The sequence below is a fragment of the Neophocaena asiaeorientalis genome, unplaced genomic scaffold (genome assembly GCF_003031525.2).
Source record: "Neophocaena asiaeorientalis asiaeorientalis breed wild unplaced genomic scaffold, Neophocaena_asiaeorientalis_V1.1 scaffold91, whole genome shotgun sequence".
NCBI lineage: Eukaryota > Metazoa > Chordata > Mammalia > Artiodactyla > Phocoenidae > Neophocaena > Neophocaena asiaeorientalis.
Genome location: NW_020173198.1, coordinates 1,363,988 through 1,388,007, shown reverse-complemented (window position 1 = coordinate 1,388,007; position 24,020 = coordinate 1,363,988). Strand labels below are relative to the sequence as shown.

Below are 24,020 nucleotides of genomic sequence, written 5' to 3'. Positions count from 1 at the left end.
TGCCCTGCCCTTTCTGGTGAGTTTGGGGTCCTGGCCGGGGGGTGGGGGGCCATGGCCCCGGGCTTGGGCCCAGTTGGCTTCGGGGCATCTGGACCTTAGCAAGCAGCAGGGCGTGAGGAGGGAGCGGCCCAAAGCCAGAAGGGAAGGCCAGTCACCCGGGCCCAAGGAGGCTGACATGGTGGCTACAGATGTTAAAGCCTTCTCCCCCTCCCCTCCCACAGAGCAGGACCTGATCGGCCAGGACCTGAACTCTCGCTACCTGAATGCCCAGGGTGGCCCCGAGGTGGTGGGGGCAGGGGGCTCTGCCCGGCCCCTGGCCTTCCAGTTCCACCAGCACAACCACCAGCACCAGCACACCCACCAGCACACCCACCAGCACTTCACCCCTTACCCCCCGGGCCTGCTGCCACCCCACGGCCCCCACATGGTGAGCTCCTCATTGGGCCGGTGATGAGGCTCAGAGACCTGCGGGGAGGGTATGGCTTCCAGGGGAAGGCCCTGGGTTCCTGGCTGGCAGCTTACTCTTCCCTTCTCTTCCCTAGTTTGAGAAATATCCAGGAAAGATGGAAGGCCTTTTCCGGCATAATGTGAGTGTGTGAGAGAGTGTGTGTGTGTGTGTGTGTGTGTGCGTGTGTGTGTGTGTGTGCGCGCGCGCGGGTGTGTGTGGGTGGGTGTGTGGTGTGGGTGTGTGGTGTGGGTGTGTGGTGTGTGGGCATGGATGCATCAATGCGTGTGGCCCTGATTGTTGGGGTCCAGTCTTCAGCTTCAAAAGCAAGAGCCTTGAGCCTGGGAGAGCTCCCTGGGGGGGATTTAGGGTGGAGGCCAGAGGACTGATGGGCAGACCACAGATGGGCTGCACCTCCACCCCCGGCTTGGACTAGTCCCCTTCTCTCCACAGCCGTACACGGCCTTCCCTCCCGCAGTGCCCGGCCTACCTCCGGGCCTCCCGCCGGCTGTCTCCTTTGGCTCCCTGCAGGGGGCCTTCCAGCCCAAGGTGAGCTCCCAATCCAGACGACACCACCACCTCCCACCCCTTACAAACCCAGATACCCCTGGATCCATTTACCTTCCCATTCCCCAAAACCATGCCCATCCTCCTGCCCTCCCCTTGTTGACCCAGGTTTCTCCAAAGCCATGCTCCCTCCCTGTCCCAGCCCCCAGCTTGGTTTTAGACCCCTCTTATGCCTGGTGTCAGCTCTCCTGACTGATCCCTCCACTCCCCTTTCCCAGAGCACGAACCCCGAGCTGCCACCACGACTGGGGCCAGTGCCGAGCGGGCTTCCCCAAAAGGGGACACAGGTGAGGGGGGCCAAGGCAGGTCCTCGGGCAGCTGGAAGATCTGTTGAGGGAGAGCAGGGTTGACTTGAGAGTGAACCACTGATTCCTCCCTTTAATATATGGTCAGGGGTGTCCCTGAGGACCTGAGAAGAGGGAATTTCTATAAATGAAGGATTTCTCAGGCACGAGGGATAGGAATTTCATGAAGTTGCCCCAGAAATAAGATTTCTAAGATGGTGGTTTTTGTAGGGGTTTTCAAATTTTCTAAGTCACAGCACTCATTTTTTCAAATGACATCATACCAGGAAGTTCTATCCATAAAACAATGAAAAGATAAGCTGCTTCTTTGTGAAGTGACATGGGGAGCAGCCTTAAAGCCCAGGGCTTTGGGAACATCTTGAAAAGCACAGGATCTGTTTCCTAAAGGAGAGACTAGACCAGAGGTTTTCCAGCTTCTTTTAACAATAGTAAAGGCTTTTTTCTAAAGAAATCTTAAGCAGATCTTCATTATATAAAGCTGTTTATCAGATAGCTACTCTTCTTCTCTGAGAAACCTGTCCTGCCTGCCCACTAACCCACTCCACAGCTTTCCAAGCAGGGCACCTCCTTGGAGCCAGGTTCAGTAACTTGGTGCTGGAGGGGAGGTGCCCGGAGTGGGAGAGATGGGGAAAGGAAAGGTTTGAGGGAGCCGCACACGGTCTCAGGGAGGTGTTTGGTGGGGCATTGGGGACTGTGGAGATGAGGTGCCCAGGTCAGTAAACAGGTCTGAACTGCTGCCAATCTCTGCTTTGCTATTCCCAGATCCCTGACCATTTCCGGCCACCTTTGAGGGTGAGTTTGGTGAGGACCTCAGGCTGCATGAGGCTGGGGGCTGGCGTCAGGGTGTTTGTGTGAGGGGAGGGTCTTGCTTGGGAATAAGCAAGAAGCCCAAGACGTGGAGGCAGCCAGATGTGGAACAGCAGGAAGCGAAAGGCTTGCAAACCGCAGACCTGGGTTCAGACACAGCTGGCCGTGGGACCTTGGGCAAGACAGTTTATCTCTCTGAGCCTCAGTTTCCTAGGCTGTGAAATGAACCTAGTCATCCCTCAGGTGTAGGGGTGATGAGTGGGGACGTTGTGTGGCAAGGCTGGGCCCAGGGCCAGGTCTGGAGTGGGTGATGAGTGAACATTCTTTCCTTCCCTTTCCCTTTGGTCATCCTTCTGGGGCGGCAGAAACCAGGGAAGTGGTGTGCCATGCACGTGCGCGTGGCTTACATGATCCTGAGACACCAGGAAAAGATGAAGGTACTGGGGCCGGAGGGCTGGGGAGAGTGGGCCTGCCTGAGCTCTGGGCATCTACCTTCAGCAGAGCTTGGCAGAATCTTGGCCAGAAATGTTCCCTCCTGTCCCTGGTCACTGCCTGAGCAATTCCACAGTTAGCACTAGGTTCTCTTGCTAACTGGGGGGTGGTCAGAGAAGGCTCTGAGAGAGGCAGAGGCCCACCCAAGCCCTGTCTTGGCGCCAGGCAGCCCTCGGAGGGGGCCTCGGGGTGGAAGAGCAAGAGCGGGACCACACCTGGCTCCTCACTCACTGCCCCTCTCCCTGTCCCACGCAGGGCGACTCCCACAAGCTTGACTTTCGGAACGACCTCCTGCCCTGCCTTCCGGGGCCCTATGGGGCCCTGCCCCCTGGGCAGGAGCTCTCCCACCCGGCCGCCTCCCTCTTCACTGCGACTGGTGAGTCTGGCCAGCCCTCTCTGGGCCTGAGGTTGCCCACCTGTAGCCCAAGGCCCACCTTGCGTCCACTCAGCCTCATCAGAATCTCCCGCCTCTCCGCCCCAGGTGCCGTCCACGCTGCAGCCAACCCTTTCACGGCAGCTCCCGGGGCCCACGGACCCTTTCTGAGCCCCAGCACCCACATTGGTAAGAGCCAAAGGCATGTTGGGCAGCCTAAGCCTTGTCCCTGAGTTCCAGGAGGTGTTAAGTTGGGGATAGAAGTTAGACCTGAGAGGCAGCTGGAATGGAGGGTAGACCTGGTTCCACTTGCTTTGTGACCTTGGGCAGGTTACCCTACCCCCTCTGAGCCTTGATCTCATCCTCTGTAAAATGGGATAGGGAAGGGCAGAGTAATCGCCAATCCCTGACAGCTCAGTCACTGTCTCTGAAACTAGCCAGTGGTAGTGGGGAGTGTGCCACCTGGGAGAGTCGGGTGGAGGAAGGCTGTGCAGGCCCAGCGGAGAGCATGGTCACTGGCTCCCAGTGATCTTGGCAGGCTTCTTGGGGAGATTTATCCTGGGTTTGGATGGACGAGGAGGAGTTGAGCTGGCTGGCCTAGGAAAAGGTGTTCCTAGAAGAGGAAATTGTGAGGTTCCCGCAGCTTGCTAGTTACATGTTCTGACTGGCTATGTGACATATATACGAAGTTAGGGTCAGGTTGGGAGCAGCCCTGCATGCAGGGGGGAGGAAGCTAGCTGAGGCCTTCAGGCGAGTGGCGTGCTGTAGAGCTGGTCTGGGTGGCTGGTGTCGGGGGCTGTGGGGTAAGAGCCTGACCTCTGGAGTCAGAGGCCCTGGATTGGGGGTTCCACTCACTGGTTAGATGACCATTGATTGGCAAGTTACTTCACCTCTCTGAGCCTGTTTAATCATCTTTAAGTGGGAATGCTCCCGTCTGCCTCATGGAGCTTGTGAGGTTAAACAACACGTTGCACCTTAAAGCTCAGTGCTTTTCTGGGGCCTGCTTGGTGATCAGTCTCTTCCCTGCCAGTCCTTGATGCCTGCTCAGAGCCGGCCACCCAATGCTCTGACCATCCCCCTTTTCTCCTACAGATCCCTTTGGGCGTCCCACAAGCTTCGCCTCCTTGGCTGCCCTCTCCAACGGGGCCTTTGGAGGCCTGGGCAGCCCCACATTCAGTGAGTGCTGGGCGGGGTGGGGTGGGGGCAGTGGGCTCCTGTGCTCAGGCAGGGGACTGGGAGGACGCCTGAGTGGGACCTCCCACTCCTGCTCCCATCACTTTCTACTTTGTCTTCTGTCTAGACTCCGGCGCCGTCTTTGCCCAGAAAGAAAGCCCAGGGGCCCCACCAGCCTTCGCCTCCCCGCCAGACCCATGGGGCCGCCTGCACCGCAGTCCTCTGGCCTTTCCTGCCTGGGTCCGGCCCCCTGAGGCCGCCCGGACACCAGGCTCAGACAAGGAGCGGCCTGTGGAGCGGAGGGAGCCCTCTCTCACTAAGGAGGAGAAAGACAGGTGTGCTTCCCCGCCAGCCCCCACCTGCCCTGCCCTCCTCCCTCCCTTACCTCAGTCAAACCTCCGGAGTACCTTCATCCTCTCCTCCCTGCCCCCAGGGACCTCCCCTTCTCACGGCCCCAGCTCCGAGTTTCTCCTGCTACTCCCAAGGCGCGGGCTGGCGAGGAAGGGGCCAGGCCAGCCAAGGAATTGGTGCGGGTAAAGGAAGAGCGGAAGGAGGAAGCTGCTGCTGCCGCTGCCGCCGCTGCTGCCGCCGCCGCTGCCGCCGCCGCCGCCGCCGCTGCCACCACCACCGGGCCTCAAGGCCTTCACCTGCTGTTTGAGAGGCCCCGGCCACCCCCCTTTCTGGGCCCTAGTCCTCCAGAGCGCTGTGCTGGCTTCCTGGAGCCAGCCTGGTTGGCAGGGCCCCCTCGCCTCTCTAGGCCACCCCGCTTCTATGAGGCAGGTGAGGAGCTGACTGGACCAGGGGCTGTGGCTGCCGCCCGCCTCTACGGTCTAGAGCCTGCCCATCCCCTGCTATACAGCCGCTTGGCTCCACCGCCGCCACCAGCTGCGGCCCCAGGAACCCCTCACCTTCTCAGCAAGACCCCGCCAGGAGCCCTTTTGGGGGCACCACCTCCGCTTGTGCCCGCCCCTCGGCCTAGTTCCCCACCTCGGGCCCCTGGCCCAGCCCGGGCTGACAGGTGAGGGAAGGGGAGGGGCAGGGGCATAGCTCCATCCCCCTTTTCTTTTGACAAGGTCCTAGAGCTGAGGTTTCAAGCCAGGGCTGGAGGGCAGAGGTCATGACCTCACCAGCCACCTCTGAGGTCGTGGAATCTGGGAGCAGTAAGCCCCAACCCCCACTGGATCAAGCATCAGTTGGATCTTGGGGTCACTGGGAGGGCAGAGGTCACAAGCCTTTAGAGAGGTGTGTGTACATGAGAGTGGGGGTCATTTCAGAGGTCATAGCTTGTGATCTCCTGAGGTGCACCATCGCCCCTTCTGAGGGCCCCTAGGCCCTTGGCCTGCCTCCCCAAGGGCTCACTAAGCCAGAGGCCAAAGTGCCCCCCCTCCTCTTCACCTACCACCCAAGTCCTCATGCCCTCTCAGGGCTGGGGGAGGAGGGGCTAAAGGAAGGGGGGTTCCATGTACATATTTATCTCCTCTTCCACATAGCCCCCCAGACCTTTTGTACATTTTTACAGGGGTGCCCCTCCCAATAATCCCCCTTCCTGGTTAATTAAATCCTAAGACTGGTGCTGTGTTCCTAGCCTCTGGCCTCTCTGTGGGGGGAGGGGGGATTGCAGTGGGGAGAGCTGGGAGGGAACAGGCAGGAACCCAGGGCTTATCCCTGGAAATCTGGGGCCCAGCAGGAGGTGGACCAACAGGAAAAGGGACCTGGGTACCTAGGCTAGAAAGAAGGGCAAGTGCTTCCTGCTTGGCTGTCAGCCCAGGTTCCCCCCACCTGTTCCTGTTACCTCTGTGTGCCCCCATCCCCAAAGGCGCAACCTCTAAGCTTCAGACTCCACCTTAGTGGCTTGGTCCCCCCCACTCTATTTCCAAGTGCCCCCAGGATTCCTGGGCCTTGCTCTCCAGAACCCTGTTCCCCAGAACCCTGCCGCAGGCTCCTTAAGGGGGGCCAGAGAAGGTCACCATGTACCACACACCAAAGAAGGGGGTTGGCCCGGGGGTGGGCAACACAGGCAGCTTCTTCAGCAGCCTCTTGGCAGCAGCCCCAGCCTTCCCAAAGCAACAGGTGCCCCCAGGCTGGGGCCCAACCTAGAAGGCAGGGGTCGGTTTAACAAAAACATAACATTGACTTTTTTCCCCAGTGGGACTTATTCTGTAACATGACTTGCGGATATTTATATAAAAATGAGTGTTACAATGAGGCCCCTTGGCTCCTCTTTGTGTGTGGGTCACCTGGGGGGGATTGGGCTGGGTCCTGGGGTTGGGGAGGGATGAGGACAATATTGTCCATGTCCTGATGAAGGTTTTCCCCTCCTTCCCACCTGAACAATTTGTTCTACTTCTGGATGGATGGATTGGAGTGTTGGGCACTGAAGTTTTTCACATTTTTCTACAGTCCAGGAGTACATATTCCAGTTGACCCTTGAACACGGGTTTGAACTGCACAGGTCCACTTATACGTGGTTTTATTCCCAATAAATACCTCATACAGTACCACATGATCAATGGTTGAATCTGTGGATGTGGGACCACAGATATGGAGAGCCAACTATGGGACTTGAGCATCTGAGGATTTTGGTATCCATGGCAGGTCCTGGAATCAATACCCCAGGGTCAACTGTGTGTAAGATTCAAGCAATAGGGCTTCCCTGGTGGCGCAGTGGTTGAGAATCTGCCTGTCAATGCAGGGGACACGGGTTCGAACCCTGGTCTGGGAAGATCCCACATGCCGCGGAGCAACTAGGCCCGTGAGCCACAGCTGCTGAGCCTGTGCATCTGGAGCCTGTGCTCCGCAACAAGAGAGGCCGCAATAGTGAGAGGCCCGCGCACCGTGATGAAGAGTGGCTCTCGCTTGCCGCAACTAGAGAAAGCCCTCGCACAGAAACGAAGACCCAACACAGCCAAAAATAAATAATTAATTTAAAAAATAATTTATAAAAAAGAAAGATTCAAGCAATAAAGACAGCAAAACTAGATCTCCCGTTCACGTGTCAACATACCCCAGCCCTGCACCCTTCCCAAGGTAACCACTGTCAGTCATTTGGTATTTGTGTTTACCTGCACATATATATGAACATGGATAGTAGTTAATGTTAGAAAAGATAAAAGATCTATAATTTTAAAAAAATCAGTATTGGTTTTTCTTTTATACATGGTCATTATAAAACAGTTCAAATACACAGAAATACATAGTACAGAGAAAGTGCCTCATAATCCCATTCCTCAGAGATGGCCACTGTTAACTGTTGGGCATATTCTTCCAGTTATTTTACTAACTGTATGCTCAAAATATAATGAAAAAAATGGGATCCTGTGAAATGTACTATTTTACGACTATCTTTTTACACTTAACATCATTCTTTGATGTAATCATTAAAAACCAAGTGACGACTAAACTGAGCTAGAGAAGCTGGCTCCCACCCAAGCCACCCAGAATTGACTTGTTCCGAGTATACACATCACCTTAGGAAAGATGAATCCAACACTCTCTGCTACCACCACACACACCCAAGACTTCTAGGGAGGACTCAGGTCTACCTTGCTCCAACAAGTCAGAAACGGGTTGACCAGGAGAAACTTGGCTTGCAGACAATATTTCACCTGGCAGTCCTTGTTTTCAGCTTCTCTTGAAAAATCCAAAGATCTGTTAACATTGTACCTGCTCTCCCTATGACTGTCACTTGAGATGGGGCGTATTCTCTCCAGATTGTCACTGTCCTTTCCACTCTATTGTCTAGGAATGGGGCATTGGCATGATTCAGGGCACTTCCCTGGTCCCTGTAAGCATTTGGGTATGGAATTCTCAGTGAAATATTTTCTAGATACATATAACCAATCTCTCCTAGATCTCTCCCGCAAGTACCTCAGATCTCTGATGCTGCACACCACCCCACCCCTACTCCATTTCCACCTCTGAGAGTTTCACCAGCACCAAAGTCAGAAACCTCCCTCTGTCTGATTCCCTGTCTGCACTGCCTCTTATTTTTTCAACTGCTGTTCGCTTCATCTATCATGCCAGGCGCTGAACTAGTGACTGGGGATACAGAGGTAAACAAAACAAAAGTCCAGCTTTCCTGGAGCTTACATGCTACTGTGAGAGAGGAGCAATAAACTCATACGAGAAGAAAGAGTGAAGGGAAAGAATCCCAAGGGCTATACCTTGTTAGGGCCTATCCTCAATAACCATTGTCTTCCATTGACCCATCTCTGGTTCTGACCCTAACTTATGCACCTCCTTAGGCAGAGGTAAAATGACAGTCCAGAAACGACTGTCAACATTGGGGAAATACAAAACGAAACCCAAATCATTCACCATCAGGCTGCTATTTGGAAATGTGTTTCTTTGTTCTGAATGAGCTCAGCAGAGTAGCTGTGTAATCTTAAGCAGTGTGCTCATTTCTGTGCCATGGTTTCCTTATTTGCAAAATGGAGGGTTTTAAAAACAAATTTACTGATATATAATTCACATACTGTACAATTCAACCTGTCTTTTATGACTGGCTTCTTTCACTTAGCATTATGGTCTCAAGGTTCATCCCTGTCGTAGCTTGCATCAGTACTTCTTTCCGTTTTATTGCCAAGTAACATTCTCCATTGTATGGATATGCCACATTGTGTTTATCCATTCTTCAGTTGATGAACATTTGGGTTGTTTCTTTTGACTATTACGAATAATGCGGCTGTGAATATCTGTGTGCAAGTTTTTGTATGAATGCATGTTTTCAATTTTCTTAGGTATATACTTTGGAGTGGAATTGCTGGGTCATATGGTGGCTCTACATTTAGTATTTTGGGGAACGGCCAAACTAGTTTCCAAAGTGGCTGAACTATTTTACATTCCCACCAACAATATATGAACCTGGAGTTTTAATGGTTTCTTCTACCATTACTGCATGAATTTGCTACGTTAGTAAGCATAAAGTTCTTAGAACTGTGTCTGGCACAGGGTACATACTCCAAGAACGACTGCTGTCATTGCTGGTGATGCCTTTCTGATCAGAAACCGTAAAAAAGAACTTAAAAGCTTTTGCATGGCAAAGGAAACCATAAATAAAATGAAAAGACAACCCTCAGAATGGGAGAAAATATTTGAAAATGAAGCAACTGACAAGGGATTAATCTCCAAAATATGCAAGCAGCTCATGCAGCTCAATATCAAAAAAACAAATAACCCAATTCAAAAAAATGGGCAGAAGACCTGAATAGACATTTCTCCAAAGACGACATACAGATGGCTAAAAAGATGCTCAACATCACTAATTATAAGAGAAATGCAAATAAAAACTACAATGAGGTATCACCTCACACCAGTCAGAATTGCCATCACCAAAAAAATTACAAACAATAAATGCTGGAGAGGGTGTGGAGAAAAGGGAAACCTCCTACACTGTTGGTGGGAATGTAAATTGGTACAGCCACTATGGAGAACAGTATGGAGGTTCCTTAAAAAACTAAAACTAGGGCTACCATATGATTCAGCAGTCCCACTCCTGGGCATATATCCAGAGAAAACCATAATTTGAAAAGATGCATGCACCTCAGTGTTCATCACAGCACTATTTACAATAGCTAGGACATGGAAACAACCTAAATGTCCATCAACAGAAGAATAGATAAAGAAGATGTGGTACACATATACAATGGAATATTACTCAGCCATAAAAAAGAATGAAATAATGCTATTTTGCAGCAACATGGATGGACCTAGAGACTGTCATACTGAGTGAAGTAAGTCAGACAGAGGAAGACAAATATCATATGATATCACTTATACGTGGAATCTAAAAGAAGGGTCCAGATGAATGTATCTACAAAACAGAAATAGAGTTGCAGATGTAGAAAACAAACTTATGGTTACCAGGGGATAAGGGGGTGGGGTGTGTGTGGAGGGATAAGTTGGGAGATTGGGGTGGACATATACACACTACTATATCTAAAATAGATAACTAATAAGGACCTACTGTATAGCACAGGGAACTCTACTCAATACTTTGTAATGGCCTATATGGGAAAAGAATCTAAAAAAGAGTGCGTATATGTATATGTATAACTGATTCACTTTGCTGTACACCTGAAACTAACACAATATTGTAAATCAACTATACTCCAAAAAAATTTAAAGAAAAAAAGAAAGAAACCTTAAGAAAGAGATTTTTAGAGATTGATGAAAGAGAATGCTTAGTTACAAGCAGTTTGCTGGGGAAGCACATCTTTCAAAACGGGCTTTGGGGTGGGAAGCATCTACCAACGGGCATAGAAGAGGGAAGGAGGGATCTGAGCCAGTGGAGAACACAGGTTTAGAGCCTTTTACATCAGATATAACGGAGTTTGAATTTGGTTTCCACCAACCAAAGCTTTGTGTCTTGGTGTAGTTGCAGCCTCTTTCCATAGTGGACAAAGAAGAAAAATGACAATCTTAGCCCACAGTTTCACTGTGATGGTTACACGGGAATAATGCATGTAAAGGGTGCCTAGCATAGAATTTGGTACACAGTGAACATTCATTCACTAAATGAGAGTGTTGTTATTGATTGTAGTTGGAAGGATTCAAAATAATTTCCCTATTTCAAGATAGGGAAATTGAAGTTCAGAGAAGTTATATGACTTACGGATTCAGGAGAAGAAAGGAGACATTCTTATGTGGAGATGTTAAAAAAATAAACTTTATTATTCAGAAGTTTTAGATTTACAGAAAAATTGAAAAGATTGTACTGAGGGTTCCTGTATGTCCGCCCACTCAGTCCTCTATTAACATCTCACGTTTGTTACAATTAATGAATCAGTACTGATACATTATTATTATTAAGTCTATCCTTTTTTCAGATTTCCTTAGTTTTTACCTAATGCCCTTTGTCTGTCCCAGTGTCATCATGTCTCCTTAGGCTTCTCTTGACTGTGAGTTTTCCAGGTTTCCTTGTTTTCTTTTCTTTTTTCTTTTTTTTGGCATAATGTAGTGATTTTATTTTATTTTATTTTATTTTATTTATTTATTTATTTACTTATTTTTGGCTGTGCTGGGTCTTCGTTGCTGTGTACGGGCTTTCTCTAGTTGTGGTGAGAGGGAGCTACTCTTTGTTGTGGTGTGTGGGCTTCTCATTGCAGTGGCTTCTCTTGTTGTGGAACATGGGCTCTAGCGTGCAGGCTCAGTAGCTGTGGCACACGGACTTAGTTGCTCCGCGGCATGTGGGATCTTCCCAGACCAGGGCTTGAACCCGTGTCCCCTGCATTGGCAAGCAGATTCTTAACCACTGCGCCACCAGGAAAGCCCCTTGTTTTCTTTTTTTGTGTGTGTGTTTTTTAAATTAATTAATTTATTTTTGGCTGCGTTGGGTCTTCGTTGCTGCGCGCAGGCTTTCTCTAGTTGCGATGAGTGGAGGCTACTCCGCAGCGATGCGCGGTTTTCTCATTGCGGTGGCTTCTCTTGTTGCAGAACACCGGCTCTAGGCACGCGGGCTTCAGTAGTTGTGGCTTGCGGGCTCAGTAGTTGTGGGTCACGGGCTCTAGAGCGCAGGCTCAGTAGTTGTGATGCACGGGCTTAGTTGCTCCGCGGCATGTGGGATCTTCCCGGACCAGGGCTCGAACCTGTGTCCCCTGCATTGGCAGGCGGATTCTTAGCCATTGCGCCACCAGGGAAATCCCAGGTTTCCTTGTTTTTGATGATCTTGACAACTTTGAGGATTACTGGTCAGATATTTTATAAAATGTCCCTTAATTGAGATTTGTATGTTGTTTTCCCTAGAAGTAGACTAGAGGTTATACGTTTGGGGAGTAGGCAGAGGTAAAATGCCATTTTCATCTCATCATATCAAGGGTACATGCCTTCAAGATGATTTGTCACTTTTTTTAATTTGCAATTTTTTTCGGTTTGTATTTATTTATTTATTGGCACCACACAGCATGCGGGATCTTAGTTCCCTGACCAGGAATTGAACCCGTGCCCCCTGCAGTGGAAGCATGGAGTCCTAATGACTGGATCACCAGGGAAGGCCCAAGATGATTTATCACTGTTGATGTTAACTTTAATCACCTGGCTGAGGTAGTGCTTGTCAGATTCCACTGTAAAATTACTCCTTTCCCTATCCTACTCTTAGGAAGGAAGTCACTATGCACAGCCCAGACTACAGGAGTTGAGACATTATGCTCCACCTCCTTGAGGGCAAAAATATCTACATAAACTATTTGGAATTCTTCTGTATGGTAAGAATTTATTTATTCAATCATTTATTTATATTATATTATGATGGATTTATGGATATTCATTTTATACTTTAGGTTAAACACTAGTACTACTTTAATTATTACTCTCCAGTTTTCAGTTGGCTCCTGTGTCCCTTTGATGTACCCCCATCATTGTGGGTTTTTTTTTAATAAATTTATTTATTTATTTATGGCTATGTTGGGTCTTCGTTTCTGTGCGAGGGCTTTCTCTAGTTGTGGCAAGCAGGGGCCACTCTTCATCGCGGTGCGCGGGCCTCTCACTGTTGCGGCCTCTCTTGCTGCGGAGCACAGGCTCCAGATGCGCAGGCTCAGTAGTTGTGGCTCACGGGCCTAGTTGCTCCGCGGCATGTGATCTTCCCAGACCAGGGCTCGAACCCATGTCCCCTGCATTGGCAGGCCGATTCTCAACCACTGCGCCACCGGGGAAGCCCCATTGTGTTTTTTGTTCTGGGTGTTTTGGGTTTTTTTAGCAAAGACTTACTTTTTATTATTACCCTTTTATGTTTTTGGATTTTTGTCTCATGTGCATGTATTATCTGCTTCTATGCCTAGGGTAATTAACATTAAAGTTTGTAGGTTATTAAAAAAGGTAGAATAAAAAGTTTTCTTCCTTCCTCTGACCCTCCTACCCTGCTCCATTTCCCCTTCCCCGGAGACATCATTTGATTTCTTGTTTGTTTCTGCAGAACAATTCCTTTGTTCTTTCTTTTAAACAAATGTTTACATATAGTACATGCTGTTCAGCACATTGCTGTTTTCAACTAACAGTCTCTTGTGGGTTATTCCATTTCAGCACATAGAAATCCATCTCCATTTTAGTCTCTACATAGTATTCCATTGTAAGGCTATACCATAATATATTTAACCAGTATCCATCAATGGACATTTACGTTCTTTTTAGTCTTTTACTAGAATAAGGAGTGCTGCAGTGAATACCCACATCTTTGTATACTTGAGCAAATAAACCTGCAGGATCAGTTTCTAGACAAGGAATTGCTAAGCCAGAGTACATGCTTTCAAGATTTAGATGCTGCTAAATTGTCCTCCACAAAACCTTTCACCAATTTTCATTCTCACCAACAGTGTATGAGAAGACCTGTTTCTCCACACCCTTGCTAACATGGAGAAGTAACAAGCGTTTTGTTTGTTTGTTTGCGGTGCAGGCGGACTCTCAACCACTGCGCCACCAGGGAAGCCCATAACAAGCTTTTTGATCTTTGTTAATCAGATAGGTGAAAGATGGTGACTCACTGAAGTTTTAATTTGCATTTCTTTTATTATGAGTGAAGCTGAACATCTTGCCAGACGTTTACAAATCACTTGTATTCTCCTTTTCTGTGAATTGTCTCTTCAGATCCTCTGCCCATTCCCCCCTCCCCTGCCCTTTAGACTTTTTCTAATCTTTGTTTTGTGCCTCAGTGAAAGCTACTCATTCATTAAGTCCATCAATATTTATTATCTACAGTGTTATAGCAACATGCAGTGAACAGAAAGGACAAAGGTATTTTTCTCTGGGAGATTAAAATTCTAGAGGGGGCAGAAAGAGTAAAGAAATAAATATATGTCAGTTGGCGATAACTGTTAAGGAAAAAGAGTAGAATATAGGCTAGAAAGTTCTGGGGTGCTATTTTCTTTTATTTTTTCAACATTTATTTATTTATTTATTTACTGGCTGCACTGGGTCCTAGTTGCGGCACCTGGGATCTTTTGTTGCAGTGCGCAGGCTTCTCTCTAGTTGTGGAGCTCAGGCTTAGTTGCCCCTGAGCATGTGATATCTTAGTTCCCTAACCGAGGATCCAACTGGCATCCCCTGCATTGCAAGACAGATTTTTAAACACTGGACCACCAGGGAAGTCCCTGGTGTGCAATTTTCTATGAGAGATCAAAGAAGGTTTCTCTAAGGGATGCCAAGGGAGCAGAGTGGGAATGAAGTGAGGAAAGGAATCATGCAATACCTGGGAGAGGAATGCTCGAGGCAGAGGGAGGAGCAGGGTGAAGTCCTTGAGGTGGAAATGTGCTGGGTGAGCTGGAGGATCAGCCAGGGGACCAGTGTGGCTAGAGCAGAGTGAGTGAGAGGGAGAGGGATGGGAGATGAGATCCAAGAGGTGTGCGGGGACGAGATCGTGTAGGACCTGGCAGGCCTTTGTAGGGACTTGAGGATTTTGGCTTCTACTCTGAGTGAGATGCTAGCCATTACAGTTTATTTAGGCTGTACTTTTTTTTTTTTTTAGAATTTCAGAACAATGGAAAGACATTACCTGATTTAGTTTTTTAAAGGACCACACAACGGCACAACAGTAAGGTCTGTGAAGGGGGTTGTTACAGTCCACATGTGATGGGGGCATTTCCCATCACTAGCCTGTTCTAACTGGACGATTTAGGGGCCTAGCCTGCTTTAAGCAAATCCAATGTGTGAAAATCCAGATGGACCTAATTTTCTCTAAGGGACAAGGTGGTCATTGCCATAGGCATGTGCTCAGTGTGGAGAGGGTAATGCAGAGATCCCAAGCCTCTCTTCGTAAAAATAAGCCCCACCCTTCTTCCCATTGGAAGTAATCATCTCCCTAAAGCTTATCCACCGCACCTCTAGAGGTGCCTCCTGCTGACACATTCAGGCAAGGCCATAAAAATATGTGTTCAAGAATGTTCCCAAGGACTTCCCTGGTGGCACAGTGGTTGAGACTCCAGGCTCCCAATTCAGGGAGCCTGGGTTTGATCCCTGGTCAGGGAACTAGATACCACATGCATGCCGCAACTAAGGAGCCAGAGAGCCACAACTAAGACCTGGTGCAACTAAATAAATAAAATAAATAAATAAAGTAAATATTAAAGGGGCTTCCCTGATGGCGCAGTGGTTAAGAATCCGCCTGCCAATGCAGGGGACCCGCGTTCCAGCCTTGCTCTGGAACGATCCCACATGCCGCGCAGCATCTAAGCCTGTGGGCCACAACTACCGAACCTGCGCTCTAGAGCCCATGAGCCACAACTACTGAAGCCCACGCGTCCTAGAGCCTGTGCTCCTCAACAAGAGAAGCCACCGCAATGAGAACCCCATGCACCGCAACAAACAGTAGCCCCTGCTCACCGCAACTAAAGAAAGCTCGCGTGCAGCAACAAAGGCCCAACGCAGCCAAAAATTATTTATTTATTTATTTATTTATTTAAAAAAGAAGTGAGTTGGAACTTTAAAAAAAAAATAAATATTTTTTTTTTTAAAAAAAGAATGTTCCCAGAATTAGGTAGTGGTAGTAGTTGTACAACTTTGTGAATATACTAAAACCCCAAACCTTTGAATTGTATACTTTAAAAGAGTGAACTTATGGTATATGAATTATAAGTCAATAATAATAGTAATGTTCCCGGAAACCCTGTTTGTTATCATGGAAAGACTGGAAACAACCCAAATGTCTAGCCACAGGCATCTGTTAAACTTGTAGGATCATCAATGGATAAATATGGAACAATTAACAAGAATGAGGTGTGTCTGTACTGGTTGGTGTGGCAGATAAGGAAAGCTCCCTGTGATGTAGTGTTAAGTTAAAAAAATTAAGGGAAGGGCTTCCCTGGTGGCGCAGTGGTTGAGAGTCCGCCTGCCGATGCAGGGGACACGGGTTCGTGCCCCGGTCCGGGAGGATCCCACATGCTGTGGAGCGGCTGGGCCCGTGAGCCATGGCCGCTGAGCCTGCGCGTCCGGAGCCTGTGCTCTGCAACGGGAGAGGCCGCAACAGTGAGAGGCCCGCGTACCGCAAAGAAAACAATTCAGGGAAGAACTGTGTGTATAGTTTGCTACCATTTATGTGAGAAAAGTATATATCTATGCATGCATAGAGTATTTCTAGAAAGATATTTGAGAATTGCTCAATAGGAACTTCTAGGGAGTGGAGATACGGTTTCACCTTTACGGATCATGTTCTACTCTTTCTACTTAAAAAATATATATATTTATATGTAAAACTTTTACAAAAACATAAAATTTAATTATCACAACAAAAATTAAAAATAGAAAAATTGGGAGAGGAATGCTTCAGGCAGAAGGGGGAGCAGTGCCCAGCCAGTCCTTGAGGTGGGAGCGTGCTGGGTGAGCTGGAGCCTCAGCGAGGGGAGCCGTGTGGGCTGTTGCCGGCTACCAAGTGAAGAAGAGCCTGGGAGCAGTGTTTGTGGAGCACTTTCTACATGCCAGGCATTTCGCTGTGGGGTTGTGCGTGGGCAGTGGTGGGTAAGACTGACAAATGCCTTCACCAAGCTGCTAGTTCCTCCCAAACCCTCCCACCAACTGGTGGGAGGCCCTGCCCTGGCTCTTGGAGGGAGTCCTCTCTTGCCTTCCTTCCCCCCTTCTCCCACCTTTTCTCCAGGACCCATCAAATCCAGAGTAGGCTTGAGCTGAGTGACCTTGAGCCAATGACTTTACCTTTCTGAACCTTAGTTTCCTCATCTGCAAAGTGAGAATAGTAATAAAGCGTATCTCAATGGAGTTGCTGTGAGGATCACTGGTGTTCTAAAAATGGTTAAGATGCTTACTCATATTAGGCTGCCTCTAGCACCAACTTGCTTGAGTTGGTTATTTAATACTAAGAATGTAATGCCCACAAGGCTTGCTTGCAAGGCAGGTAAGACTGGGCTGAGTACCCTCAGTGTATACTGAGGTGCAACGATGAAAAAGGCTCATGTAAATTTAGTGAAAAATTCAAGAGGGACAGACTTTAGGGTCAGACAAAATATGGGTTTGAAACCCTTCTTTGCTAGCTGTTTGCTTTGTGATTTTAGGCTAGTTACCTCTCTGAACCTGAGAGTTAACCACACCTACCAAAAAAGGGACAAGTCCTTGGACCTCAAAAGCCTGGAGGACTAAAAGCTGCGGCAAAAGAAGGCGGCCTCGCAAAGCGCTGGGGACATAGTAAACGCCCAGGAAATAGCAGCTGTTAGGGTCATTATTCTGTAAATGTCCTGAATGATTATAACATTTACGGAACCAGGTGTCAGAGCCTATGTTAGGTGCCTAGAGACCAGGTCTCATGGTCTCTAACTCTCTCCCTAATACCAGCCCCTGCCCTCCCAAGCTGTGAAGGAGAAGAGGTCTTCAGTGATGCAAATGAGCGTTTACTCTTTTCATTAACGAGACAGTGAGCCCTTGATGGAAATATTTGGAACTTTGAAAAAGGAGAAAGATTGGTTAATAAGTGTTTGTTGATATACTCATACCCTGCTTTACTGTCAATAAACATTTCCTGAGGCCAGCTGGGACAACCCCAGCTTGGAATCCAGTTGAGGTCTCTAAAACGCTGGGTGAACTGGGGCCTCAGTGTCTAAGGCTAATGTAGGAATAACAGCGATGTAACGATGCTCACCTCTCAGGGCTGGGTCGGGCGGCTGTGATGAAATGTGTATGAAACACTTGACACACCTTAGAAATGAAGCAATTTTTCTTACCTAACAAAATCACTTTATTTTACTCCAAATCTCCCCACCCCACCCCTAGCTTCAGGAGAAGCAATTGTAGACTCTCTAGGGGACCCTGACCCCAATACTTAGGGATCACAGAGCCATTGCCAGTCTCCTGGGGAAGACACAGCAGGAGGAAGACGGTGATGAAAAAAGACGGAGGACATCTAGAGCCATTGTGCTGGGTGCAGAACAGGCTAAAGTTAGCAATAAAGAAAGACTTAAAAAACAAAATCAAACACTGTTTTTCATGTATGTGAAGATATTCACTACAGGTTTTCCACAAAAATATTGTTCCTAGAGCTAGAGAATGAAAATAATTAAACTGTCCAAAATAGGAGAGTGATTAAATAAATCACTCAACATTCACACAATGGTCTAGTATGGCCTTTTAAAATATAAGGTAAAATAAAATATAAGGTAGATCCCAACATGCAGATCTGGGACAATCTCCAAGATTTATTATTAATAAGCAAATGGGGCTAGCTTGTGTTCATGGATAGGAAGACAATATTGTAAAGATACAGTTCTCTCCAAATTGATCTGTAACCGTCAATGCAATGTTAATAAAGCTTACAACAGGGTTTTTCATGAAACTCAACAAGCCAATTAAAAAATATATACAGAGAAGTAGGAGCTAAGAACAGGTAGATACTTCTGAAGAAGAATAAAGAGAAGAGACTTGCTCTACCAGAATTGTTAAAAAGCTATTGCAATGAAGACAAGATGGTGTTGGTAGTGATAGAAATTCACCAAAATCAACTCATGAATAAAAAAAATTTTGATAAATGACAGGGGTGGCACGGCAGATCCTAGGAGGGTCTATCCAATAAATGGAGCTGGAAAAAAAGTTCTCTCTATAGGAAAAAATGAAATTAGATCATTGCCTCACACTATACACAAAAATCAACTCCAGATATAAGGACTTAATTATCAAAGGCAAAACATTAAAAGTTTTAGGAGAAAATATAAGAGAATTTCTTTCTGACCTTGGAGTAATAACGAATCTCAAAACACAAAAGGTTAGTTATAAAATAAAATATTGATACATAAAACTATATTAAAATTAAAACAAAATTATAAGCTACAAATTTGAAGAAGATATTTGCAAACACATATCACTATTCAAGGATATATATATTGAGGTGATCTAAAGACCGTCTACGAACCAACAAAGCATAATAAATCAACAGAAAAATGGGCAAAAGACTCAAACGTGCATTTCAAAGAAGAGGAAGCATGGCTAAGAAACTTACTGAGAGATGTTCAACATCATTCAAGGAAATACAAATCAACGTCATAATGAGATATCCAGTCTATGGCAAGAATTAAAACACCAAGTACTGGAGAAGAACTTCTATACATTGCTGGTGGGAATACATATCCATACAACCATTTTGGAAAACAATTCATCATTCTTTCTTGTCAAATTGAACATTTACACACCTTAAAGCCTAGCACTTCCACTCTTGGGCAGGTATCCAGGAACAAGTCTTGCTCAAGTGCTCCAGGAGACATGTCTATGAATATTCATAACAGCAGTGAACAAATGGCCAAAACCCAGAATGAACCCGAAAAGCCCTTCAACAGGAGAATGGATAAATACATTGGGGCATCTTGACAAAATGAAATAGTACACAAGAGTGGAATTGGAAGTAACCACAGCTACACATAACAGTACGAATGAATTTCATTAATAGACCATTGAGTGTAAAAACAGAACGTGAGAACCTGAGGACTCCTACACCGTGATAACCTTTTAAAAAATTCAGAAATAACTATAACTAAATAATATATTGTTTAATCATCATAGAGAGGACAAAACTACAAAACTAAAGGCAAGAAAACAATAAACACAAAGTTCCAGATAGTGGTTTCCTGGTGTGGGGAAGGGGAAGCAGCTTGAACAGGACAAAGGTAGAGCCCATCAGAAGATGGGAATTATTGTCAATATTATTGTAATATTAATAAGTAAATATATAAATAGATGAATAAACAAATAAAAACATAAAACAAGTGGATAAAGAAATAAAAGAGGGCTATAAACAGATAATAGCAATGTGTTATTAAGGATTTTAATTAATCCAATTCTTAGTACCTGAAGTCTTTTCTAAAAAAAAAAGCATGTACCTTACACTAAAAAACACTAGCGGGGAAAATATTCATTCACTATGCACAGAACTTTTTATTTTTATACACCAGCCTTTCACAGGGTATCTGGGTTGGATGGGGTAGGAGGGTCATATAGGGAGACTTTCTCTTTACTGTATACCTTTGTGTACTGTTTGAAATTTTTGTTTTACTTTGTGCATAGAATGTCTTTGCAACAAGGGTTTGTGTCAAGATGAAAAATTAAAATAAAAACTAGCTTCTTATTCGGTAGAGTTGATGTTTCACAGGAGATGGTTTTTTTTGTTGTTGTTGTTGTTGTTTGCGGTACGCGGGCCTCTCACTGTTGTGGCCTCTCCCGTTGCGGAGCCGACGCGCAGGCTCAGCGGCCATGGCTCACGGGCCTAGCCGCTCTGTGGCATGTGGGATCTTCGCGGACTTCCCGGACCGGGTCGTGAACCCGTGTACCCTGCATTGGCAGGCGGATTCTCAACCACTGCGCCACCAGGGAAGGGAAGCCCTCACAGGAGATGTTTTAAAAGCCTACTAGGGACTTTCTTGGTGGTGCAGTGGTTGGGAATCCGCCTGCCAATGCCGGGGACACGGGTTCGAGCCCTGGTCAGGGAAGATTCCACATGCCGTGGAGCATCTAAGCCCCTGCGCCACAAATACTGAACCTGCGCTCTAGAGCCCGCGAACCACAACTACTGAGCCCACGTGCCACAATTGCTGAAGCCCGAGCGTCAAGAGCCCATGCTCCTCAACAAGAGAAGCCACCGCAATGAGAAGCCTGCGAACCGCAACTAGAGAAAGCCCACGTGCAGCAACGAAGACCCAACACAGCCAAAAATAAATAAATAATTAATTTTATTAAAAAAATAAAAGCCTGCTAATTAGTGATATTAATGAGGGAGGGGCAAAGGGGCACCGTTCGTACCCTGTTGGTGGCAATAGAAATTAGGGTAGCACCTTAGGAGGGCAATATTTAGTAGTGTCTATGGAAATCTTAAATGCACATATTCTTTGACCCAGCAATTCTCTTCCACTTTAAGAATTTACCTTATAGATTTACTTGTACAACTCAAGATATAAACGTACAACGCTGTCCATCACAGCATGGTACAAAGTTAGCTAGACATCATGTTATATGCACACAATTGATGGGCAGCTATTTAAAAGTAAGAGATATGGACTTCCCTGGTGGCGCAGTGGGTAAGAATCCGCCTGCCAATGTAGGGGACACGGGTTCGAGCCCTGGTCCGCGAAGACCCCACACGCCGCGGAACAGCTAGGCCCGTGCACCACGACTACTGAGCCTGCACACCGCAACTACTGAAGCCCACGCGCCTAGAGCCCGTGCTCCGCAGCAAGACAAGCCACCGCAATGAGAAGCCTGTGCACCATAAAGAAGAGTAGCTCCCGCTCGCTGCAACTCACGAAAGCCCGTGTGCAGCAACGAACACCAAACACAGCCAAAAATAAAAATAAAATAAATAAATTTATTTTTAAAAAAGTAAGAGATAAGTCTGTATGTATTGATGTGGAAAGATGTTACACATATATTAAGTGTAAAAAGGCACGATGTAGAATATATACAGTATGATATCATTTCTAGGTATAAAAGACATACTCATGGAAAATTTCTGAGGAAATACAAGTAACAACACTGATTACCTCTGGGGATGGAATTAAGAAGGTGAAGGTCTTCCCGGACCGGGGCACGAGCCCGTGTCCCCTGCATCGGCAGGCGGACTCTCAACCACTGCGCCACCAGGGAAGCCCCACCTTTTGGTTTATACTTCAAAGTACTGGATTTTATGTTTGATGAAAAGCAAACATTTATTACCGCGATTTAAAAAAAAAAAGATTTTAAGAGTTCAAAACACAATGTCAATTATATCTCAGTAAACCTGGGGAGGGGTAAAGTTCATAAATTAAAAAGAAGCAATGTATGCTCATTGCAAAAAAGTTTTTAAAGAAAATAAAGAAGAATATAAAGAAGAAAAGATCAACAGCTTTGCCTTCTCATCTTCAACAAGATGATCACATTTAACAGTTTGGTATATTCTTCTAAAAATTTTTGTCTGCGTTTTTGTTTGCCTATTTAGATTTAGTTATTTTTATGAAATGGAATCATATTACATATGTTAGTCTTTTTTTCACATTTTATCGTGTTAATAATATATACCTACAGCATTTTGTTTCCAAAACCATAAATAATTGTACTTTTTTCTGACTGTACAAGTGTGATTCACAAACAAAATATCTCTATAACTGTGTTGTTAAATAAGAAATGCAGGTTGTAGAACAATAGGTACAGTGTCCTCTCATTTTTGTTAAAAAAAAGAAAAAAGAAAACGTGTGTGAGGTCTGAAAGAACAGTCGAGGAGAATAGTCATTAAACTCTGTTTAGAGTAGTTATGTATGGGAGATTGGATTGAGGTTGTTTGGATTTTTATAGCATGTTGCTTTTATAATGATGATACATGCCTGTGATCAAAATTTTTAAAAATTCAGACAAGCTCACAAAAAATTGAAATTATCCCAAATCCTACCACGCAGAGATAACCCCAGTCGACACATTGGTGAGCACACTCACATTTCCTTGTCTGCCTATACAAATATATTCATCTTCTCAATTTATAAGTTGCAATTATACAAAATGCACTATGCTGTACCCTGCTGTTTTCAATATGTTCCATGTCAGTACATCATTTTAATGATTGCGCATTATGCCATATAACAGCTACATTGAAATTTAATCAAGCAATCCCTCACTGTTGAATTTTTTTTAACAAAAACTTTTAAATTGTAAAATACAGCATACATCAGAAGAATGTATAAAGCGTATGTACTTCTTACGAAGTAATTATAAAGCAAACATTAGTGTTACCTCTATCCTAGATACACTTAAAAATTGTTTTTAAGTTAAAAAAAGAAAACTGAAACAAACACGTGTGTACCATCTCCTAGAATTAACAAACACACATTTTGTTATATTTTTGCTTTCATTTAAAAAAATTTTTTTTCAGTAACAAGACGACAAAATAGGATGATTTTATTCTATTCACCCTTTTTAAAGAGTTCAGGACTTTATGTTCACTCTTCTGTGAATACTTTAGTGGACCAAGCCCAACACTGACCTCAGCCCAACAGGTTTTTTTTAGGGTTTTAATGGTCTTAGCGTTGGCCAGCGGGAGCCCCTTTGTCAAGATTCTTGTCTTTCCAACAAGACTATGTTAATCTTTGAAAATTTCCTTGCTTCCTGGGTCTACAAGATGTTCCAGGCTCATCTTGTACCTTTCAGCCCTAGACACAGACTTGGCCTTTTCTGCAACCAGCCCTAGTTAGAGACCATAATCTGGGTGCTAAGGTGCATTGTTGGGGTGCAGAATTGTTAAATAAAATGCAACTTTACAGGTAAAGTGAAGTCCTCCTAGTTTTGTGAAATGGTAACGTTATCACTTTTACATTTCCCTGATTATTCATGAGGGTGACCATCTTTTCAATACATTTATTGGTGATTTGACTTTCCTTGTCTCCCAACTACTTCTTCACATACTTGTCTTTTTTTTTTTTTTCCTCGCCTTGTGGTTTGTGGGATCTTAGTTCCCCGACCAGGTATTAAACCCAGGCCCTAGCAGTGAAAGCTCCAAGTCCTAACCACAGGACCTCCAGGGAATTCCCTATTTTTCTTTTGTTGAAACTTTATGTCATATCCAAATTTTTTTGCCTTTATAAACAATGCTGTGATGGACTTCTTTGTCCGTGGATATTTGCTCATTTTTCGGATTGATTCCTTAAATAAATTTCTAAAAGTGTGATTTCTGGGGAAAGAATAGTGCTTTTTTTAATTTTTAAAATAAATTTATTTATCTATTTACTTTTGGCTGCGTTGGGTCTTCGTTGCTGCGTGCGGGCTTTCTCTAGTTGCAGCGAGCGGTGGCTTCTCTTGTTGCAGAGCACAGGCTCTAAGCGCACAGGTTTCAGTAGTTGTGGCGCAGGGGCTTAGTTGATCCTCATCATGTGGGATCTTCCCGGACCAGGGCTCGAACCCGTGTCCCCTGCATTGGCAGGCGGATTCTTAA

General features: G+C 46.0%; 1 protein-coding gene across 1 annotated transcript in view; it reads left to right on the top strand.

The window, feature by feature from the left end:
* The window catches only part of FBRS (fibrosin), a 32,104-nt gene extending 25,736 nt beyond the window's left edge, over positions 1 to 6,368 (top strand). The window contains exons 12-22 of the mRNA XM_024744338.1: positions 22 to 427; positions 543 to 587; positions 899 to 994; positions 1,231 to 1,299; positions 2,080 to 2,109; positions 2,490 to 2,561; positions 2,872 to 2,992; positions 3,098 to 3,178; positions 4,082 to 4,165; positions 4,290 to 4,497; positions 4,596 to 6,368. Coding sequence (XP_024600106.1) covers positions 22 to 427; positions 543 to 587; positions 899 to 994; positions 1,231 to 1,299; positions 2,080 to 2,109; positions 2,490 to 2,561; positions 2,872 to 2,992; positions 3,098 to 3,178; positions 4,082 to 4,165; positions 4,290 to 4,497; positions 4,596 to 5,184 — 1,801 coding nt within the window. The 3' untranslated portion in view covers positions 5,185 to 6,368. The remainder of the gene's footprint in view (positions 1 to 21; positions 428 to 542; positions 588 to 898; positions 995 to 1,230; positions 1,300 to 2,079; positions 2,110 to 2,489; positions 2,562 to 2,871; positions 2,993 to 3,097; positions 3,179 to 4,081; positions 4,166 to 4,289; positions 4,498 to 4,595) is intronic.
* Positions 6,369 to 24,020: the final 17,652 nt, after the last annotated feature.